The sequence below is a fragment of the Lactuca virosa genome, chromosome 5 (genome assembly GCF_052849685.1).
Source record: "Lactuca virosa cultivar CGN04683 chromosome 5, Lactuca_virosa_CGN04683_v6, whole genome shotgun sequence".
Lineage (NCBI taxonomy): Eukaryota > Viridiplantae > Streptophyta > Magnoliopsida > Asterales > Asteraceae > Lactuca > Lactuca virosa.
In genome coordinates, this window is record NC_136430.1 from 436867304 (window position 1) to 436890725 (window position 23422).

At 34.1% G+C, this 23422-nt stretch overlaps 1 protein-coding gene and 4 non-coding genes across 5 annotated transcripts; all 5 read right to left on the minus strand.

The window, feature by feature from the left end:
• Positions 1 to 19714: 19714 nt before the first annotated feature.
• LOC145113681 (eukaryotic translation initiation factor 2 subunit beta-like) lies at positions 19715 to 22860 on the minus strand. Its single transcript, XM_079049743.1, has 10 exons — positions 22774 to 22860; positions 22262 to 22347; positions 21916 to 22024; positions 21762 to 21817; positions 21628 to 21682; positions 21450 to 21544; positions 21188 to 21333; positions 20957 to 21099; positions 20772 to 20857; positions 19715 to 19944 (listed from the first exon to the last, which is right to left on the minus strand). Exons 2-10 carry the CDS (start codon positions 22307 to 22309, stop codon positions 19867 to 19869), a joined length of 816 nt encoding a protein of 271 aa, XP_078905869.1. The 5' UTR covers positions 22310 to 22347; positions 22774 to 22860; the 3' UTR covers positions 19715 to 19866.
• On the minus strand, positions 20077 to 20161 carry LOC145118143 (small nucleolar RNA SNORD34). The gene has a single exon (XR_013713122.1). It is a non-coding gene; the product is annotated as a small nucleolar RNA SNORD34 (small nucleolar RNA).
• LOC145118140 (small nucleolar RNA SNORD34) lies at positions 20275 to 20357 on the minus strand. Its single transcript, XR_013713119.1, has one exon. It is a non-coding gene; the product is annotated as a small nucleolar RNA SNORD34 (small nucleolar RNA).
• LOC145118141 (small nucleolar RNA SNORD34) lies at positions 20432 to 20517 on the minus strand. The gene has a single exon (XR_013713120.1). It is a non-coding gene; the product is annotated as a small nucleolar RNA SNORD34 (small nucleolar RNA).
• On the minus strand, positions 20629 to 20714 carry LOC145118142 (small nucleolar RNA SNORD34). The gene has a single exon (XR_013713121.1). It is a non-coding gene; the product is annotated as a small nucleolar RNA SNORD34 (small nucleolar RNA).
• Positions 22861 to 23422: the final 562 nt, after the last annotated feature.

The following is a 23422-nucleotide window of genomic DNA, read 5'->3' on the forward strand; positions in this document are numbered from 1 at the left end:
TGAGAGTGAACCAGTAAACGGCGAAGGTGGTGTCATTGAAGAACTAGGAACCACCACCCTCTCTTTCTTCCCAGACACAGAAAACTTATCACCAAAAACATCCCCGATACCACCAAGAAGCTTGGCCACGGACACAGTCTTATGCACCTTACGAGGACGGATGCCCGCATCATCGGATTCAGTCTCCTCGTCCGACAATGGCAACCACGAGTAAACTTCATCTTTTTCGAATAGGGGCAGTACCTTTTTCTGCTTGTACCCCGGCAGGAAAACCAGAAGAAGCCGGAACCGGTAAACGAACTGGGGAAACGATCCCAACAGTCGGCTGGGAAGGCGAAGCAGGTCCGCTAGAACTAGTATTTCTCCCTTATACCAAGAGCAATCCAGCGAGCTCTCGCATGTGTTTTTCAGACATGATAGGGGGAGAGCCTCTACAAGATCGATCTTCCGGTGGCAAAGCTTACCCCGATAGTGACCATACAGGGCCATCTCCAAGGAAATCTCGGCTTCAGCACCTGTGAAAACAAACGCCAAGAATAAGACCTCGCAAGCCAATAAGATACCCCATTCTCATTCATTTTTCTTTTTTTTTTTAAAAAAAATTGGGGGGGGGAGAAGGAGATGAGTTAATACCGCATCTCACGACGAACAACTGCAGCATCTTCCCACGAGCCCTCCAGGCGGCACTCATATCGGCCGCTGCAAGAATGAAATCCTCCCAGTTCTCCCCAATGATAGTGATGTTTCCCAGTCGTTTTCCAAGAGTTAGGTTATGATACGTGTGATTGTACTAGTTTTAATCCTAGTAACTTAAACACAAAGACAAACACACGAAAGGCAGTGTACCTATCGATTAGCAGTTTAGTTCAGGTAAGTAGGGTATCGAACACAGGGAACGGTAAACAATTAAAATAAATACTAGTATTACCTAAATAAAAACAAGTAATAAAAGGGGGTTTTTTCTAGTTTTACAAGACTAGAAACTTAGTAATCAAATAACACTCAAACAAAAAACAATTAACAACTAAGGGAACAAAAGACAACTAGATTCAATAAGATAAAAAGACTTATGTTCAGATTTAATTCACTTATTCCTATGGTTGATTTCGTGGCAAGTGCAATGGATTAACATATCAATGGTTACTAATTTCTAATGTGATTAGGTTCATGCTCACTATTACTAATCCTTTAGCAAACAAGTTAATTCAAACGGTGATCAAGTGATTAAACTAACAAGTTTCCTAGTGTTCAGTTCGAATCAAGTAAGACTTGTAATATTAGTTAACTAAATTTGTCAATTCAATCAACTCATATGTGGTTGTTCATCACACATGCTCACACATCAACTTACTTATTTTCTAGTTAACCCTAGGTTCATGTTCACTAATACTAGGCATAAAATCTTGTTTTCAAAAAACTATATGATTCAAGCAATTAAGAAGATGTTCATACAACTCAATAAACTTGATTATTAATAGAAAATAATTATCATTAACACATAAGGGTCTTTAACAAGCTTAACAAGATAAATAACCAAATCAAATCAATCCAAGCCACTCAATCAAACCATATTCATAAGATCATCTAGTCTAAACAGAAGTATGAAGCTTTTAGTTCATAACTACAACAAATAGCATCCTAAAATCAAAATCTAATGATTCAAACATGGTTCACACAAAAGATTAAGATAAAAGTAATGTTTGTTTGCCTTTGATCTCTTCAAAATTAACTTCTAGGTTGAATTCTCGAAAACCACAGCTCTAAGAACCCTTCTGGCCTCCAAAAATCGTCCAAAGCTTCCGGAATTAGTTAGGGTTTCGAATGAAAGCGATCCTATATATAGATTCTGAAAATAGAGCCAACTCGACGAGTTTTATGGAAAAACTCGTCGAGTTTTACATTTAAAACGCGTGTAAGGCAAGTCAGCGTCAAGAATCACGAAACTTCTATTCAACTCGTCGATTTGGAGGCCCAACTCGTCGAGTTTTCTTGGAATCAACATTTTCTCAAAACACGAAAGTCGTCCGAAATTGTGTCTAGTTTTCAAAACATTTTGAATCTCGTCAATCGGAGTTACGGTTCATGAGATATGTCCAAAACACTGACGAGATGTCAAGCTGTCCAGCAACATCCTTCTTTCTTCAAAATCCAAGATCCAAGTTTCCAATTGCTAAATCTGCTTCCTTTTCCATCCGAGCATGTCATTGTTGCTGAAAATGAAACTAAACTAATGAAGCACCTTTTGTTCATTAAATGAGATAAAATCAACATAAAGTATTAAGATAATATATAAATTATATGACTAAATATGCCCATATCAGGTTACTCCCAAACAGCTTGGGAAGATGGTCAGGAAAATCTCGATTTTTACGAAACCCGCGCCCCACAAGGTTTCGGTTAACCCAGAGCCATTGCCTCTGCCAATTTTTCTTTGGAGTATCTTGTTCAGAGACTCGCCTCTTCGCTAGATTGCGGGCTCCAGAATTCGTAGTTGAACAGAAAAAGTAACTGGAAACCCAAAAAGTGGGTACATAACCCATAGATCGACAAATCAGTTCAAAACCTACGATCTTATTGACAGCGCTAGGGGTTAACTCGTCAACGGAAAAGTCATAGTGATGCACAATCATGTCAAAAAAATCAGATGTCGGCAGGCGTAATCCCGCTTCGAAGAGAGGGATCGGAACCCCCACTTTCCCTTGAGGACAGTCATAGATCGATAACTCGTTTGCCGGAATCATCACGTCGTGCTCCGGTAAAAAACCGAAACGTTCTTGTAGAAATTGGAATTCCTATATAGTAGGGACTCTACCATAACGGTCCATTGTCAAGAACAGATGAATGATAGAAAAGAAAAATCCGTAAGATGCTTGAGTTGATACAACGAAAGCAAAGAAAGGAGGTGATGATGAAAGGTCTTGGGAAAAGGGGGATTTTAAAAGCAAAACTGGCGTCACGAACCTGATGGGTTATGAGCACTACATCATTCCTATGGTGTACATGCAAACCCTAAAGCTTTGGATCTAGTTTGTCTAATGAACATGCAATAATCATCCAAAGCCATAAATCCTAGATCTAGCATGTGATAATCAATATTAACATAAGAATAGGGTTTAGATCTTACCTTTGATTGTTATGTAGTAATAACAATCTATTCCTTCTTGTAATTGGCTTCTAAAAGCTTAGAGTCACAAATGTCACTCCTCCAATGGCTCACAAACACCAAGAGCAAGAGGATGAAGAAGGAGAAGAGGAGAGGCACTCAAAAACGTCTAGAAACCCTAAGGAAACTCTTCCCCACGTTTTTGGTGCCCTAGGGGTGCTTAAATAGTGAGGCTATTAGGGTTATCTAACAATGAAACCCTAATTTGACTGCTTAGGCCGTAAGCAACCCATGGACTCCTCCTTTAGAGGCCTTGGACGATTTCTAATGGGTTTCCCCATAGAATTCGTCCACCCCTCTAATAAGAAGTCCATTAGCCCAATATTCAACTATCACACAATTGATAGTTCTAGTCCCCTAAGTTTAATTAATCTATTTTAGCCACAAAATTAATTCTTAATTAATTATTGACTAATATTAATTAAACAATATGATTTCTCCTTTAATATATTATTCACATAATATATTAATAAATCATAATTAATCCTCTCTCTCTATAATTCATCCTATCAAGTTGCTTTGGTGAAGGCAACCCAAAAGGACCATGCACCATCGGGTCAAGTACATACCAAAATAGTTATGGGCTTAGACACTAATCCAACAGTCTCCCACTTGGATAAGTCTAATAATTATTCTGCGTATGACTTCAGATCCTGATCAGGAATCGTAGCTTTCAAAAGCCGCTGTCAACTATGATCTTATCAGAAACGCGTCCTTTAGACAAGGGATCATATATTCCTCCATTCTAGATATCGTATAGACGTGAGACATGGATTGAAAGCATTCTCTCAGTCTATGTGTCGTTTCCCGATTTTCGATTTATGACAACTGACTAATTGAACAAATCAAATCAGTCTTGGCCCGGCCGAGCACTTTCCTTTGTCATCACTAAATTATCGAGGGGCCCACAGATATCGCTTTTATCCCACTTTGGGTAAAAGGAATGGATAAACTTCGACTCAATGCTCGCTTGTACTCACTCACCGAATCACACACAACAATACATTTTATAACACCAAGTTACTGGTGCGTTTAAATATTATCAATGTATAACCGACTCGCAAGATACAACTCACACATCTCGGTTTTAAGAATATAAGATATTATCGTCTCACCAATCACTCGTGATAAAATCCATGAAGCGATCCAAGTGAGCGTGGGTTTAATCCAATGCTCAAGTCATATTCGTAAGCACTCATGAACGTTGTAGCAAACTTTTGCTATGTCTAATACACTTTAGACAATCTACACACCAATTCATGACAATCTTCTTTCATACCTACTCCCAAAGTATGAGCGACTGTGGAACGTTCAAATAATTCGATTATTCTCAAATAACTCAATTATTTAGGAAGTCAAAACATGCAAATTGAAACACAAGAATAATACTAATCTTATATGGCCCCAAACTTTTGAGTATAAATAAAACAGTTTTATTTAATCACCATATTGATTACTCATTATTTGTTGTTTCGGGTAATCAACTTTTTACTTGAATTATAATGACAATTGTCCCATGCTCTTAGCATGCACACTATGTTTACTTATGGTCCTTACTTTGTGAAATAGTATAATTGAATAACATTTTCAATCACACTCATTTTACAATTCCCAATCCTTACCACAAGTGTAAGAATACCAAATTCTTGCCACTAATAGAATATGTTAGATTCTAACACTTTATGCAACGGTCCTTTCGTAATATCACAGCACAAAAGTCATCAAGACTCGGCCAATGAAATTACAAAAAGCTCTATTAGAGATTGTTACAAGACAATTCCATAGACATGAAGTCTCGCATTCAAAGTACATTCCTTTGAACATCCTTCTTGCATAAAAGTTTCTAATCTAGACATAAATTCTTAACGTCCAACTCCCAATATGGAAACATTTCCATATTTTCCATATGACAACTCATTTTAAATAGAATCTTATCTATTCATAATAATGTCAATATGGTCCATCCATGACTATACCTCTAACTGTCCACAAGTGACCAATCCTTGGCGAACCTTAGATTATCCTTGACAGTTGTTTAACTAATTTAGTCAAATCCGATTCTAGTCTTCTTTCCCTCTTAATGCCCTAGGCATTTGGAAAATTTTAGAACGGTCGAATATTACAACGACATGATACTTTACCAGTCTTTTGCTATAATATTTCTATTTTCCATGTTCTCACGATTCGAACTATGAAGAGGGATGTCGTAATCATAATCGAGTGTGAGAATGCAACAATTATTTCCATATATAGAATTCTCTTACGTTGAATCCTTTCAACATAACATTCATATATCTTTTTGACTAAATTTGATTAAGATTTCTCGATCTAAACCTTTAGATTTGAAACGAAGTATAATATTCTCTCCCTTAATTATAGCAAAACAACTTTTCAACCTATGCAACTTTGCAAAGTGAAACTTTTGTTTTCTATAATTAATATTGCCAACTTGTAATAATAATCATGCTCCCACAAACATGATGATTATATCCATACTAGCATAACACTTATGCTCCCACTAGCTTTGACATGTATTCAGATAAGCCTTTATCTAAGCTTCTCAAATTCACACACCTTTCCTTGGATAGCTCACATGTGTGTCTAAACTAATTCAGAACTTATATTACTAAGTCCCAAATGTTCAGACTAATTGCCAAATTTCACAATTCGAACTATGAAGAGGGATGTCGTAATCATAATCGAATTTGAGAATGCAATTTACATAATCGATGTCTCCTTAAAATCTCTCTTAGTGAAAGCATTTCCTCACAATCATTTTCATGAAGGAGAGAAACCTTATGACACTTAGATTTTATGGTGCATGTGTTCCTATCCATGCAAATTTGTCATAAGCATAATCGTAAAATAATGTTTGTGACAAATTTAACCTCTTATGGACAGAACTTGTTCATTCTTAATTTTCTGGCTCTGAGGTCCCACCATTGCTTCCAAGTTATTTAGCAGCTCACCTATGCCAGTCAATGTAATTTAATTGATCAAGGTATTTGCCCTTATGCATTCAACTGAGAACTCATAGAACTCATATGCATAATCACTCAACTGGATTGGCACAGAAATAAAAATTTTGTCAACACGATAGGTTACAATCCTCAAGTCGTGTGCTAGTGTTTATTAGGTTTACTTCTTGATTTGTGCTTGAAACTTTTCAAGATCTTTAGACTCCCACTGACCTCTTGACATATAAGATTCTCTTGTCAAGAAACATTTCTTGACAAACAAATACTCAAGAGTTAGTGTGTCTCTTTATCAAGACAAACCTACACATAATTTGGTACTAGTTGGTCTTTGTCTTATCCAAGACATCACAACTTACCAAAACGCGCTAGTGTAAGAACATTCCTACTTTAGATTATGTCACTCAATTCACAATCTTGGAGTATGACTCTAAGACTTGATTTTGGAACGAAGTACGATTCGTCTTATTGACTTAACCATTTCAACAATTCTCGACTCCTCTTCATAGCCATACTAGTGCAACAAGGTGTCCTTAGAGGATGAATTATAATATGGTTCTTATAATCTTTAAGAGAATCATAAAACATGATACAAAATTACTCTCCTTTCTTCTTAGATTGGAGAAACTTTTATCTTTCTTGCCTAAATGATTATTCTTATTCGTTCTGCCATTCATTGAAACTTTTCAATGATTCAAAATCATACTTAACCTTTAAGTATTATCATATTTACTAATCTTTTAGCAAATCATGATGAACATTTTATCGTTCTTTGTGGTGGACTTGACTAGTGCACAACACTGTGTACCAGATCTCATTGTCCTTCACTTGACTCACATACTTATGTGAACAAGGAATTAGTCTCAATTTTCCAAATACGAAGGTTCTCATTCGTCACACAATACCAGTTGCATGATTCCAAGTTTCTGTCCAATTGAAACTTGGGCGATGAGAATCTTTCCTCATTTGGTAAATTTCTGCCATTACCACAAATAACATAACTAAGAATCAAATCCATTTATCATTGCTTATAATAGAAACACACATACATCAATTTTCATAATTGCCATTGCAAGGAAATATAAATAAGATAAAATCAAAATTTATTTTATTGTGGAAAAATATATCCTTACAATGCAAACGAAAACTATGTTATTACGTATTCCTATGCAATCTATCATAACTCTAAGTAGCAGCTCAAGGATCAGATCATCGAATCCATGCGATCGTAATCCATTTCTTCGCGATCAGACTCTGCTCGCTCCTTCCTTTAAGCTTCCTTTCCTTTCTTCGATCCTTCAAAACATCGAAATGTAATCTTATCACATCATGTATTAAAAATCTTCAAATAGGAACTTAATAGAGTTAGAGAGTGGATTTTACCTGAAGCAGAGTCATACATCTTGACTCTCCCATCTCTTAGATCTCTCAGGTAGTTAGGGAAGCTTCGTAACCAATGCCCCTTCCTTTGACAGTAGAAACACATGGATTCTTATGGAATGGTACACAGGACTATCTCAGACTCAGCCTTTCTCTTGCGTAGAGAAAACTTTTCTGGACTTCCAATGTTACCATTGCTCATAGAGGGTTGGGATATTGATTTACTAGACAGATTTGTTGACCAGTGCGCCAAATCATTTCTGATTCGGGAGCAATAAGCAAATAAGTCAAATCAATAAGGGTCATGTCGTGGTCCATCATATAGTACTCTCTAACGAACTTACCATACAATTCGGGAAGTGACTGAAGAACCAAGTCAACAGCCAACTTCCTTTAAACATCGACACCTAACAATCCCAATCTATCAATATGTAACCTTTCCATTTCCATGTCTTTTGCCAATAGGGCTTGAGTGACCTTGAACTTTTCAAGTCTTCGAACACGTGGGTCAGGGATAACTATTGGAGGAGGTGGAGGAAGAGAAGCATGATTTCTGTTTCCACAATCTAATCGTGGAACATCATCTTCATGTGGAAAACTTTTTCCAACGGATTTAGGAAGACCATATTTGTCAGACTTTGACATCTATGAAACGGGAGAAAATTCAAGTTTAGTTGATTGAGTCCTTAATAAAACACCCAAATGAGATATTAAGGCTAGGACCCAACACAATATCCTACAAATTGGAATAGGGATGCCGTAATCCAACTCGCAGAACATTTGAAGGTAGGTAAATGACGATTTACCAATTTCCACCATGAAAAACGAAAAAAAGGTTAAGTTTTAAATGAATTGAAACTCCTAGATCTTTTGAGATTCATTGAACTTTTCAATGTCATGTTTAATCTCGATTATGCCCTTCATTTGTGACTGGGATGCCGAGGATCACAAATAAGGTGTGAATAACCATGCGAATGTACGCGGTGCCCTCAATGTTACAGTCACCTAATCGACATGCTGGTTAACCACACACGCTCCATCGATCCATGACAAACATCGAGTCACCCTTCGCTACCAATGTCAAATCCAACTTAGTGTGTCGGTTAACCACACACGCTCCACGAATTGTCTCGACAAGGGTACAAAGTGTAATTCCATGGAATTGCATCGATTTCATTTTTTCCTAAAGTAACTAAGACTTGGGATTTTAGTAAAACATTTAGTTACTTTATTCATTATACTTTTAATGAGGAGAGGGGCTTGCCATATCCTACCCGTTCGGCTAACGACCCTCCACTAGTCAAGAGTGCGGTGGGTAAGAGTGGATACCCATTCAATCGTCATTTTATAGGCAATTTCCTTAAACACCCCTTATAGACCAGCTTCGTGAATGAGGCCTACTAACGGTAAGACTAGCAGTTTAAGTTATACATATATAATATTAGACTTTTAATGTTATATATAGTATAGGGTGTATTTTACACTTTTAAAATACTAGGTGGTTTAATTTTATAAATTACACTTTTAATTTAATTATATATAAACCATATCATTATGAATTTATTAACTCTCTTTTAATTATACTATTAATTAACTTAATAAAACCATAAGGGTACAATTTGAACTTTTTCAAAACTAGGGTTTTAGAATTTAAAATTTCAAAAATTAAACTTTTAATCAAAAATTTAAATTCCAAAACTTGAGGACAAGTTTTGAAACCTTTCAAAATATTAAGGTTCAACTATTTAAATTTCAAAACAAAAACTTTTAAAGTTCAAATTTAAACTATAAAACCTAAAGGGTGAAAAATGAAACTTTTCCAAACTTTATCAAGAACATTCTAGATCAACAATTCAAATAAGGCAATTAACAATTAATTATGGTTATCTAATTTTGACCTAGTCCAATTACTTGCAAGATAATTCACCAAATAACTAAAATAATTAAACATTATCTTATAAGGCAACAAATATTTGATTAATTGGTAATTATCTACTATTTTGGCAAGGATATTCACCCAAAATCAATAAAAATCGGATTTTACTAATTAAAAACGTTTATGGTTAGTATCTCAAGCCAAAACAGCAAGCAAATCGCGAAATTGTGCTGTCAGACCCTTTGACTCGTCGAGTCTGGCCTAGACTCGTCGAGTTCGGTAGACTCGGCGAGTTCACCAAGTGACTCGGCGAGTCATGTAGTCAGAACCAAAAAAAATTCAAATTTTTAAGCAATAAACGATCAAAATAGCATCAATTCATCAACAAACAGCCCTAGTCTCTGATACCACTGATGGGTTATGAGCACTACATCATTCCTATGGTGTACATGCAAACCCTAAAGCTTTGGATCTAGTTTGTCTAATGAACATGCAATAATCATCCAAAGCCATAAACCCTAGATCTAGCATGTGATAATCAATATTAACATAAGAATAGGGTTTAGATCTTACCTTTGATTGTTATGTAGTAATAACAATCTATTCCTTCTTGTAATTGGCTTCTAAAAGCTTAGAGTCACAAATGTCACTCCTCTAATGGCTCACAAACACCAAGAGCAAGAGGATGAAGAAGGAGAAGAGGAGAGGCACTCAAAAACGTCTAGAAACCCTAAGGAAACTCTTCCCCGCGTTTTTGGTGCCCTAGGGGTGCTTAAATAGTGAGGCTATTAGGGTTATCTAACAAGGAAACCCTAATTTGACTGCTTAGGCCCTAAGCAACCCATGGACTCCTCCTTTAGAGGCCTTGGACGATTTCTAATGGGTTTACCCATAGAATTCGTCCACCCCTCTAATAAGAAGTCCATTAGCCCAATATTCAACTATCACACAATTGATAGTTCTAGTCCCCTAAGTTTAATTAATCTCTTTTAGCCACAAAATTAATTCTTAATTAATTATTGACTAATATTAATTAAACAATATGATTTCTCCTTTAATATATTATTCACATAATATATTAATAAATCATAATTAATCCTCTCTCTCCATAATTCATCCTATCAAGTTGCTTTGGTGAAGGCAACCCAAAAGGACCATGCACCATCGGGTCAAGTACATACCAAAATAGTTATGGGCTTAGACACTAATCCAACAGAACCATCTCGCGATGGATCTGACGCACATTGACGGCGTTGCCTAAAGCCTGTCAAATATTAGAGATAATCCCAGACATACATGTGTTGTAATATAGGCTCGAACAACGACACTATCAAGCCGACGCATACGCCTACAAGCCTAAGGGACTTGTTAACGTATCTCTCAGAGAGAACGTCAAAAAGGAGAAGTTGAACTAACGCCAAGCTTGGCCAAGACAGTGCAAGGTTAAACCCAACCCGAGGCCAAGGCCGAACCTTCTTTAACGCGGGATCGCTGGTATGGCGGTTAAGGTGCAGAACCGCACCTTAACCTCTCCTCCTAGGAATAACTCTCCTGAAAACGTGGGACCAATCAGAGAGTCCCACTTGCCTATCTGACGATAGCCACGGTCATCATAATATCAAAGATTCCCCACTAGCTAATGAGGGGACGAGGCAAAAAGACGTGACAGAGGATCCTCAAATATGGGTCTGCCACGTCGCACCTCACGAGGGAATGCTCAACAGAATCAGTTGAGGGGCACACGCCTCTCCAACAGGTATAAAAGGATCCTTTTCTTCCACACGAAGAAGGGGACGTAACTCTTTTTCCTGTGGTTTACTCTTACTTCTCTCAGAATTCATTCTAATTTGATCGTCGGAGCTTCGTCCCGGTAATTCCTCCCGAGCGTCGACTAACGATCATCTTTCTCTTTTGCACGATGATATCAGGAGAAGGAACCAGCACGAAACTCACCAACAATCTCACCCCCACCATCTCCGATATATCGCAACATATATATATATATATATATATATATATATATATATATATATATATCCACACAAATTTCTTGATTTCTTCTGAAAATCCTTTTTTTTTTGGACCTCCGATTTTGGATCTACGTGTTGTTGGACCTCCGATTTTGCTCTGTAACTCAACTCCAAATTTCATCTCCTTCCACAGAGTCCCGAATAATAGAAATCGGTTCAAAACTCGATTTCAGAAGGTCAAGCCTTTAGATCAAAAATCGATTCAAAGAAAAATTGGTTGGAGATTTCAAGAAGATGATGATGTAGTATATTTGGCAATTGATGTTTCTGAATCGAGGTGGCGGTAGATGGAGACAAAGTTTTGTTGAGAAATCGATATCTTGCCTTCAAATTTCATTTCATTTTCGGGGTTTTGTTGAGATATAGGCTTTGCAGCACCGCCTGTCATAGAGGTTATCTCCGGATTTGCAGAGGTAGGGTTTGCAGCGATGGTGAAATAGTACAACCAATTACAAAGTTTTGTTGAGAACACAAGGACGACAAGGCAAAGGTGTGGATCGAAAGAGAGGAAGGTGTCGTACAACCAATTACAAAGCAAATCCTCGTCGGAGTCAGAGTCGCGAGAGGATGTGAGTGAATAAGATACAATAGTGTTCTTGAATGTTGAAGAACAAAGCAATAAACGTGAGAGAGAGAGAGAGAGAGAGATAGAGAGTAAGGGCTCCTTCTTATTTTTTAATTATTAAAATAAATAAATTAGTATTAGATTTAAAAAGAAATGAAAGAAAAATGGAAAATAAATACCTCAAGGGTATTACAGTCATTTCACTATTCATAGGGACCAAAAACGCAACGAAACTAGCTCAAAATGACCACTGATCCAAAAAAGTCGGGGTTTGGACTAAAACCCCAAAAAAATACATACCACATGGACCATTTTTGCAATTTTTCCAAAATTATAATCTAAAGCTCCATCTTTAGTTCTCGGGAAACTATGAGTTCTCAAATGATCTTTCACACACACGTGTGTATATATATATATATATATATATAATCGTCGAAGTTGTTGGGAAGAAGGAGAGAGATGAGATGGTTTTTCTTCCATGACCACCTTCACCACGTTGTGGCTTGTTGAGGTTGGGATGGTGTTCTCACGTCCATCACGGTGCCAAGTCACAATCACCGCGCCCACAACGAGTGTACATCGTTCGGTTGAAATCCTAATTGGATTTTGTGTTTTATCATCTTGCATAACCTATTAAAGACTCGAAAGAATTATGGAAAATGAATGAAACTTTTTGCTTTTGGCAAATCATTTATTTTCACTTCGAAGAGAACCGTCTTATAAAGTTTTTAGAATAACAAAAATATTTGGTTTATACTTAAAAAACATTAAAAATAAAAAACTATTAATATCTTTCCCTTGGGCTAACTTGAATGATGGTTTATTTTCTTAGATAAACCGGAGAATAATGCAATAGACAAATCATTTCATCAATGGATAAAATCATGATTCACTTTATCTTATTATGATAGACCCACTGACAACCATCAACAAGATCGACATAATTTTAGTAATAGACTATATTTGGTTTATGGGGATAATATTAATCAGAAACAATACATGGGCAAATATTAAATTTCTAAATGTTTCCACCGACCATAGTGGGATACAATGTCTATGTCAATGTACCTGTTTGTGTGTTGAGGTGAAATGCATATTATGGGTTTCTTTTATAATTTTAAGTCATCAAGAATTTAAGATACACCGTCAAGATTATGTGTCCCGTAAGATCAGAGGTGCGATAAGGACATAACGTTTTTGATTTCGAAATATTTGATTAACACTTGGATTTATTACGAACACAAAGAGCATTTGTAACACTTGGATTTATTTATGCTTTTATCTCAATATTATAAGTTTATAATTAGTTCAATAGGACTATTTATGTATACGTTATCGTGAAAATGATTTTTAGAATAATGAACTATCACTTTTATACAAATTTAGTCATTTTTTTTTATATATTATTTACCATTAAATTTATTTATTGTTAAAAAAATATCATTTTGACCTGCTATTACAGATCTAACATATTTATATGGTCAAGAAACATCATTAAACTCACACTTGTTGTTCAATAAAATACAATTACCCTCACATTCACATTCTTGTATATGATTTACCCTTAAACTATATATATATTTCATCACTTTCATTTTTTCTAGTCATCATCAATTGATCAGTTATATTTCCTAACCAACACAATTCAAAAGAAAAAAAAAATATACTCATTTTATTTGTTCGGTTTTTAAATACATTGCAAAGTGCACAATCTCTTCGTTCTCTCCGGTGAAAACACTCTCACGGCCTCCTTTTACTATCGCCAGCATCCCTCCCTTCGTTGTTAACACCTTCACCGCTCCTTGCTCATGTTACTTTGTGAAAACAACCCTACCCCTACATCCCTCTCTCATCCCTTTCTTCTTGAATCGTGTTCCACCAGTAACCACTTTTGTTAAACGATATAATTTTATTGCTAGAATTTGAGATTGAAGCGATCGGAGTTTTGGATCAATTTTTAGGTTTGAATTTGAATTTGAATCGATTTTGTTGTAGCTTGAAGCTGATTTTATATTTGTTTCACTAGACAACACTACTCACTCCCACCACCATCATTCACCTTCCACTGTCACCATCCAATTTCAGCAAAAAAAAAACACAACATTTCATCACCACCACTTGCCACCACAACCACCCATCTCTAACACCAACAAACTAATAATTGGCTTCAACCTATAGCAAAATCGATTCAAACCTCTTATCAATTAAAACTCAAATTCAAACCTTCAATCACATCAATCTCATATTCCAACAATAAAATTGCGTCGTTGAGCGAAGGTGATTACTTGTGGCGTATATTTCAGAAGAAAAACGTAAGAGAGGGATGTAGGGGTAGGATGGTTTTCACGAAGTAACAGAAGCTAGAGAGGAGCAGAGAAAGCAGCGGCATAAGCTATGTCGATGATAGTAGAATGAGGGGTAAGGGAGTTTTCACATTTGAGAATGAAGAGATTATGTGTGTTGTAGTGTTTTTAAAAATAAACATTTAAAATTGAATTTTCTTTCTTTTTTGAAATTGTGTTGGCCGGATAAAGATGACCACAAAAAAATAATGATGGTTGGGAAATATGAAATTAACTAAACGTTTAAAAAAAATAGTTTAATGGTAAATTGTGTTTAAAATTTTGAGTTTAATAGTGTTTCTTGATCACATGTATAAGTTTAATGAGTTATTTAAACATATAAACCAACTAAAAATGTGATAACCAGTCAAAATGATATTTTTTGAATAAAATATGTGAGTGGGGTAATAACTTATCACCTTACAAAAATATTATCCTTATTTTTATATTTTTATAGTATCTAACAACTTGAAGTCTTAAACACAGACAGATATTAAAATTAATGATAAACATTTTCTTGTTGGAAATTAGAATATTACACATCTTACGCTTAATGCCCTTCTTCGACGTGGTTCTAATTGTGATATATCTTAATCAAGCTTTTCTTGTATATGTATATCACGCATGTTACGCTTAATGCTCCTTTGACGTAATTTTAATCATGATATATCACAGATGTCAACCCCTGAAGTAATGGTAATCTTGTTTATAGTTGTATCATACAAATATAAATATTTCGAACATATGCCTATTGTGATAACTTGCATTGCCGCTTTGAAACCCGACTCTAAATGTTAGTGGGGTTCGAAACTTTAGTTTATAACATTTGGGTTTTGGATAAAGATAAAGATTACCTTTCAAAAAAAATATCAAAATTTAACAAAGTTCTTCAAATTTTGTTTGGGGTTTATTTAGCAAAATATGGTTCAATAACCATTTATGACATGATGCGAAATTTGGGATATCTGCATCGTCTTCTCAAGATAATAGCAAAACAATTCGACTCTATAATACTTTAAAAAATGAAAATAGCAAACGAGTTCGGTCTAGCACCCCTAGTATCGAGCTCGGAAGTTACATTGGATCCATCTTTTTGGCACATGTAAATGTACAAGAGTTTGAGAATTTTGATATTTTGGTTTGGTGGAAAGATAAGGAATCCCAATTTCCGGTTCTAGTCACTATGGTCTGTGATGTACTAATCGTCCAAGTTTCTTCAATAGCTTCGGAATCCGTTTTTCTGTTAGTGGTAGGGGTGTTCGTTTGGATGAATCGGTTTGATCCAATCCAATCAAGTGAATCCAAATTGATTTCAGTTTTCAAAACATGGATTCGAATAGTCCAAACTAAATTCAAATCCAATCTGATCAGATCCAATTACAGTTCGGTTGGATCGGTTTTTATAATTCGGTTTTCAAAAACTGAAACATTTTAAAATGACATATAATTATAATATTACCCAATTTTACACAAGAAGCGAAAACAAATTATTTGGTTGTGATTTGATATTTATAAAAAACTACTAAGAAGATATATTATAGTTAAATATTTTATAAATAGAAAACTTTTGAGAGATAATAATATTGATGTTTTTTTATCAGATGAAACATTTTGAACCTATTTGAAAAAATAAATTACAAAATTAATAGATAACTACATATATATTATAAATAAATAAATAATAAATGTTTATTCGGTTTTTTTGGACTATTCGGTTCTTATTTCATAAACCAAATTCAATCCGAAATCCAAAATAATAATTCGGTTTTGTTGAAATCCAATCCAAAAATCCGAATATCTGAACCAAATAGTCTAATCCAAATTGTCCAATTGAACAATTCGGTTTTATCCAAACAATGAACAACCCTAGTTAGTGGCAGGTTATATCATCTAGAAGATCACGACTCACCCTTTTGTCGGTGGAAATGTGCATATGCTTGACATACTACTTAGACGACGTGGAGAATGAATACAAAATGTTTCACCACTTGAAGACGAATTGTTCAGGGTTGAACAAGAAATAGCGATAGAAATATCGGTGCCACTTACCATACAAGAGGTTCAATATGAATCAGAATTACGCAACATGGAGGGGACTACTTCCAAACAACGACTACGACGACCACTACGAATACAAACTATAAGAAAACCAAAAAATGAGAAAGAAAACCACGACTATTACGAAGACTATGTTTTGATATTTGAAGATGCATTAGTTTATTGTTTATGTATTTACACGATAAAAAACCAAAAAAAAAATGAAGATAACTGCTCCAAAAATGTTCAAGGCTTCAACCTTCATTACGTATGGTCTGCATTATCTTTTTTTTTTACCTGTTTGGCTTACGAAAATAGTGGTTTTAGTTGTGGTCAAAAGCAAAAAAAGAAGAAGCTACTTCAAAAAAAAAAAAAAAAAACGGAAACTAGTTTAGGGAACAAGTTTCATCCGATCCGATTTTGATCCGGTCCAAACCGGTTTGTATAGATTTCTCGATTTGAAACAGAACCGATTTTGACTTCGTTGACCTGATTCAATCCGGTTTCAAAACCAAACTGGTTCGGCTAAAAAAACCGATTCGTGCACCTCCATTTGTATATATTAAAAAGGTTAGTGAAATTATACATGAGAAAATGACTTAAAAATGTAACGAAGTTTTTAAAATATACAGAAAATATCATTGTTGTTTTTTTAGTACCAAAAATATCATTGTAGTTTATGTTGACCGACTATAATAGGTAACCATCAGGTTACCCGGTTATTATTGTTTAGAAAAATGACTTAAAAATGTAACAAAGTTTCTAAAATGTTCAAAAAATACCATTAAAGTATACAATTTGTGCACAGAATACCAATGAAATAAACATTTGTTCAAATAAAATCTTGTGGTCCCGGAGAATTAAACGCAACTCCTACTTTTTAGATCCACATTTAGGAATTCTCATGACATAACGTCACACTCGCTTCTCTCTTTAACCAATGTTCATGTCGGAGAAGCATGGACTGATAGAAACCATACATACATACACAACACCAATCATGTGAAGCATCATCGTCCGACAACCTTTGTAGTGTCGGAAAATCTGCAATCGTTCCCCTGTCTTGTTCTCTCTCTCTCTCTCTCTCTCTCTCTCTCTCGTGTCGCAACGCTAAGAAACAGCTAACCCTATGTATAATATGTGTGTGTGTGTGTGTATATATATATATATATATATATATATATATATATATATATATATATATATATATATATATATATATTTATATATAGAAAATGCATAAACCTAAAATGCCTGAAAATGTATAAAAAAATACTTTGAGATATCTAATCTTTTTTTTTTCTTTACAAAACTAAAAATCGCTACGTTCTATATAAAATCATGGAAAAGTAATTTTTTATACAATTTTTTTTCAAAAAAAAAATTCAGCAAATTTGTTCCAAAATCTGCGATTTTTATCCCAAAAAAAAAATAGATATCTTAAACTATTCTTTTCTATTGATTTTTTAGGTTTTAGGGTTTCCAAACCTTTATGCATTTTCTATTATATATATATATATATATATATATATATATATATATATATATATATATATATATATATATATATATATATATATATACACGCTTTAGGTTTGAGACATATAATGTGATCGGGAAGCAAGAACGTTTAACTGAGTTATAAGTCATTTGCTTCTCATGTTACCACAATGTTTTATTTGAACAAATATGTACTTCGTTGGTATTATGTGATTGTTTTTTGATACAACCAATGTTTTGAAAACCGGACCGGACATCGAACCGGTTGTCGTACCGGGTCGATGGTTTAATTGGTTCGACCGGTCGAACCGGTCCCAAAAACCGGATGAACCGGATTATATATATATATATATATATATATATATATATATATATATATATATATATATATATATATATATATATATATATATATATATATATATATATCGATTTAAAATGAAACAACACATTTTAAGTTTTATGTTTTAATAATTTATGTGATTATTTCTCAAATGTTTGTTATAAAAATAATGGAAAAGTAAAAAAAAAAAAAAACAAAAAAAAAAAAAGCTACGAGTATTGAATATAGAGAGGACTGAGAAGTATGAGTAATTGTTTTATGTTAAGTTGTTCACAAATCCCACATCGACGAAAAATTGAAGTCGGGGAGCTTTTAGAGTTCTATATAAGCGTGTGAAGTCCAAGCACTCCACCAGTCGAAGAATGGGATTCTCCTATTAAAACGTGAGTCCCTTTTAATCTTCACTCGTACAAATTTTATATATATATTTTTAGAACTGTTGGTTTTTTCTGGTTAGACCAGACTGGTTCTGACCAGGTTTAGGTTAAACCGTTGGTTTTTTCCTGTTTAATTTACAAGCTTTTTTGAGGATTTAAAAAACCGGGATCACGACTGGTTCCCGGTTAAACCGGCCGGTCCGGTCCGGTTTTCAAAACAATGGATACAAACGATCGAGTGAAGGAACGAAAGAAACTAGTGTGAACTGATACGATGCATGATTTTCAATGACTATGTTCTAAATAATCCATAATTTTCAATGACTATGTTCTAAATAATCCATAACAAAGGTGACAAAAGCTTTGAAAAAACAACAATTATATTTTTTTTTTTGAACATTTTAGAAGCTTCAATGATATTTTTATCATTTTTTTTGTACTAAATATATACTTTGTTAGTATTCAATAAACAAATGACTTCAATGATATTTTTTCCTAAAATACAACTATGATATTTTTTGAACATTTTGAAAACTTTGTTACCATTTAAATCATTTATCTATTTATATGAGATAACCGGTTACCACAAAGTTTTATTTGAACAAATGTATACTTTGTTAGTATTCTATACACAAATTGTATACTTCAATGGTATTTTTTGTATTAAAATAACAATATATTTTTATACATTTAAAAAACTTTATTACCTTTTTAATCATTTTCCCATTATATTTTAATAAACATATTTCACTTGCACAAAATCATACAAAATGTTACAATATTAACTTGGTTACTTGAACCATCCTTCCACAACAACATTTTGCCAAGCAAGAACTGTACCGACACCCAAATATTTTAAATTTAATTGAATCTTTTTGCACACCCAAAAAGTTGGTTGAAATTCTATCAAATTTTTGCCAAAAGTGTCGCAATTTATCATAGGAACTGAAACACCTTGACATTTCTTCATAACAAAACCTCATGATGTTTGTACACCACTTGAACCAAAAAAAATCTCATATTTAACACATTTAATAAAAAAAATATTTACTTCTTCTGGACAGTGTGTTTGTATATAAAAGTTGAAAGAATGCACATTCTAAAGCACTTGAGATATGGACAAAGATTAAAAAGATCAAGATATTGTTACCAAAAAAAAAAACTCAAAGGTCAAAAAAATGCACAAACCCATAAGATATGATCTCAATGGCATTATGGTAAAATAAGCTGTTACACACAAAGTAATCCCAACTCGAACAAGATCTAACCAGACTCAAACTATGTCCCAGCCTTTCTACGGCCAACACGAGCCACAAAACCAGCCTTGATTTGAGCAACAGATCTTCCAGAACCACACTACAAGAAAAACACATAAAAACAATTAGGGGTTTCAAAGCACATTTTTATTGATATCTTTTTCAATAAAAATAAAACAACTAAGACCATTAAGTTCATAGCAACTTAGAATAAATAAATTTAAAAATCCAAAAGGGCCTCAGAAATCTTAAGAGTTGTTTCTTCACAGTGAATAATCAGACAATGTAGGCAAAAAATTTATTCATCACAGGCTGTTACTAATATATTACAACACACATATAGTAAACCGACTCGGAAATCTTTAATTTTTTGCTTTGATTTATTAAACATCCATCTATATCTAGTATGTTTACACATTTTTGGAAGAAAAAAAGCCTCAGAAATCTCTAGTTTTCTCTTCATTGTAAATAATCAGACAATGTAGGCAAAACTTTTATGCATCACAGGCTTTTACTTTACATAATATGTATCATATGTATGAGAAAGAGAGTGGGTACATTTGTTTGCAATAAATGTATATAATCAAAAAGGCCTCAGAAGTAGATGATTTTTTTCTTCATGTTAGATATAATCAGACAATGTAGGCAATACTTTTATTCATCACAGGCCTTTACTAATAGATCATATAGTATGCATGTCATTATTATGATTGGGTAGACTTTTCAAAATACAAAGCAAGAAAAGCAAAGAGGATAGAATAACAAACAAATCATCGAAAGTACAAAACGCCTCAGAAATCTATAATTTTCTCTTCATTGTATAAACAAATCAGACAATGTAGGCAAAATTTCTATTCATCACAGGCATCCACTGTAGTGTGTGTATGTGTGTGTGTCAAAAAATGTAGGTGAAGTGTTAAAAAATACCTTTTCACATCTGAGAAAGAAGAGCCGATTCTCCTTTGAAAGAATTGTGTCTGGGCTCTTGCAACCATTGCAGATAACATACTCATCTGTAAAACAGAAATTTATCAGCAAATTGACTTATTTTGTTATAATTAATAAATAATTAACGACATGTAACAAATAGGCTCAAGTTTTTGATAACTTACTGACATATCGCCTCAGAATCCCCTCAAAATTTTTTGGAGCAAATCTTCCCTTCACTACCAATCTTTGCTGCCCATCAAGTGATCCACTTGTACCCAATTCTGCCAGCAAGAAGGTCATAACATGCTCTGGCTGCCTATGCATGCTGCAAGAAATGAATGTATGATTAGATATAATGTTAAAAAGTTTTTTCTTTTTATAAAAAATGAAAAATGTGGTCTTAATTAACTTACGATTTGCAAAGGTCCATAAAATTCACAAAAACAGTCTTTTTTGTTCCTTCACGAAGAACTTGTGGTGGCCTCATGACTGTTCTTCTTCTATCTCCAGCAAGCTCAGGGTTATTCTCACGAAGAATATGGAACACTCGCCCCAAAAGCTGAACCAAAACAACAAATAAAAATATGAATTAGATTTAAATTTTAAACATAAGTGCCACAAAGAGATATCATATCATAAATTTATTTGTAGTAAACAGAATTACATGATACATACCTCTTCATATATGTAGTCACGATCAGTCCCTTCCCATGGAAGTTTTTGTTCTTGTAGAACAATTCCTTCTCCTTCCTCATCTTCTCCAATAGGATCTAGAAAACATACAGAGCAAATGTTCAAGCATTCAAGATAAAACATAATGAAAGACATTGTCTTAATTAAATAAGCTTCTTACAGTCAACATCTTCGCCTTCATTTTCTTTCTCTTCTTCCAAAGGGATAGTTTCAGCCTAAAACAATTATAAGAATCTTGAATCAGAAATTTGATGAGAACTTATATCCAATATAGTTATAGAGAACCAGGCTAACCTGCTTCTTTTTCTTCTTTTTTAAACCAGTAAATGAGGGTTCAAGACCTTCAGAAACTGCATGTCAAGAATATTCTTGATTATAATTCACTAACAGATAAAAGATATGATGCATTTATGTCGAATGTCTGTGTGTTGATTGCCAAATGAATCACCTGAGAGGCTTTCAGTTTTCTCAGCTAATTGTTCCACAGGACCATCAGCTGGATCATGGATCACGACCTTCTTTTTCTTCTTCTTTTTTGAAGGGTCAAAAGGAGCAAGCTGCATCAAAGTTGCTTTGTCAACTAAAACAATCTTTCAAAGAACCATGAAAATGATTGCATGACTAATGTAAATAGAGGCAATAAACGTTAAACGTGTAACTAGAGCAAGAATGAAGAAGGAATCAGGATTTTAACATGAAATATCACGGTGATATCAACGCAAATGCAGTAGCAAATGTAATCGATAAAAATCAAAGAGAAGAATTATAAATTTAAAGGATTAGGAAATAGTTACATCAGTTGCTTCCTCCTTCATCTCGATTTGGTTTTCTTCCTCTGCCATTTTGATCAAATTTGAACGATCCTCGATTTATAACTTTCCTGGTCAAGTGAAACATAAAAAAATGTAAACACAATATTGTAAGTAGTAACCAAAAACACAAGTAAACATTCCAATAGCTACCACACATAAAACCTAATAAGTGTATGTCAACGACCGAGAACTATAAAACCCAACATTAGCCGCAAAGATCGTGATGTCAGTAAAACATCTACTATTTGGAAAATTCGAATCCAATCAAACAAAGTTAACCAAAGAAAGACGATAACACAGCTCGAACAAACAGATGAGATAATATTTCAAGCTCAAAACAGGCCTCGACTAATTTCGGACGATAAACCCTACTTTTGACAGACAGTAGATCCCTAAAATTGGTATAATCGATCGAGATTCAACGATAAGAAGAGATAATAAACAGCAACCATTAGTATATGGGAAAATTAAGAGGGTGAATAGATAAAGAATACCGTCAAGATCGAAATTCTCTTTGTTCCGGCCGAAGATGATCTGCAATTTTTCGATGAAAGCTGCGTTACTACATTGCGGCTCCGTAAAGGCGTATATATAGTAAGATTATTTAGGGCACCCTATTTTGAACTTGATTCTTTTTTTTTTTTTTTTTTTTTGCAATATTTTAGTTTATTTGTTAATATTTGTATGGTTAAATAAAGGGAAAATGACTTAGGATGGTAAGAAAGTGTTGGACTTGTTTTCATTTGGTCCCTTATTATATCATTGAACTTATTATTCATGTTCATCAAAACCCTCGCAACCACTTGTTGTAGATTACTGCTTATATGGCTATTACGTAGCATTATGTGGCATCCACTTGGCTTATTAAATGCAAGTTATATGATATTAAGTTGTTGTATGCGTCATTCTCATCAATTGTGCCCTAAATTGACATGGTTGCTTCTTCTTCTTCTTCTTCTTCTTCTTCTTCATCTATCTCTTCCAAACAAAGTGTTGAACTTCAACCTAAAAATCCTTGTGATTGTGGGTTACCATCTCGCGTATGAACTTTACGAACTAAAGACAATCCGGGAAAAAATCAGATTGTGCCCTAACTCCATGGTAAATCAAATGTTTTTACTTTTTGGTTTAATTGTTTCTTTT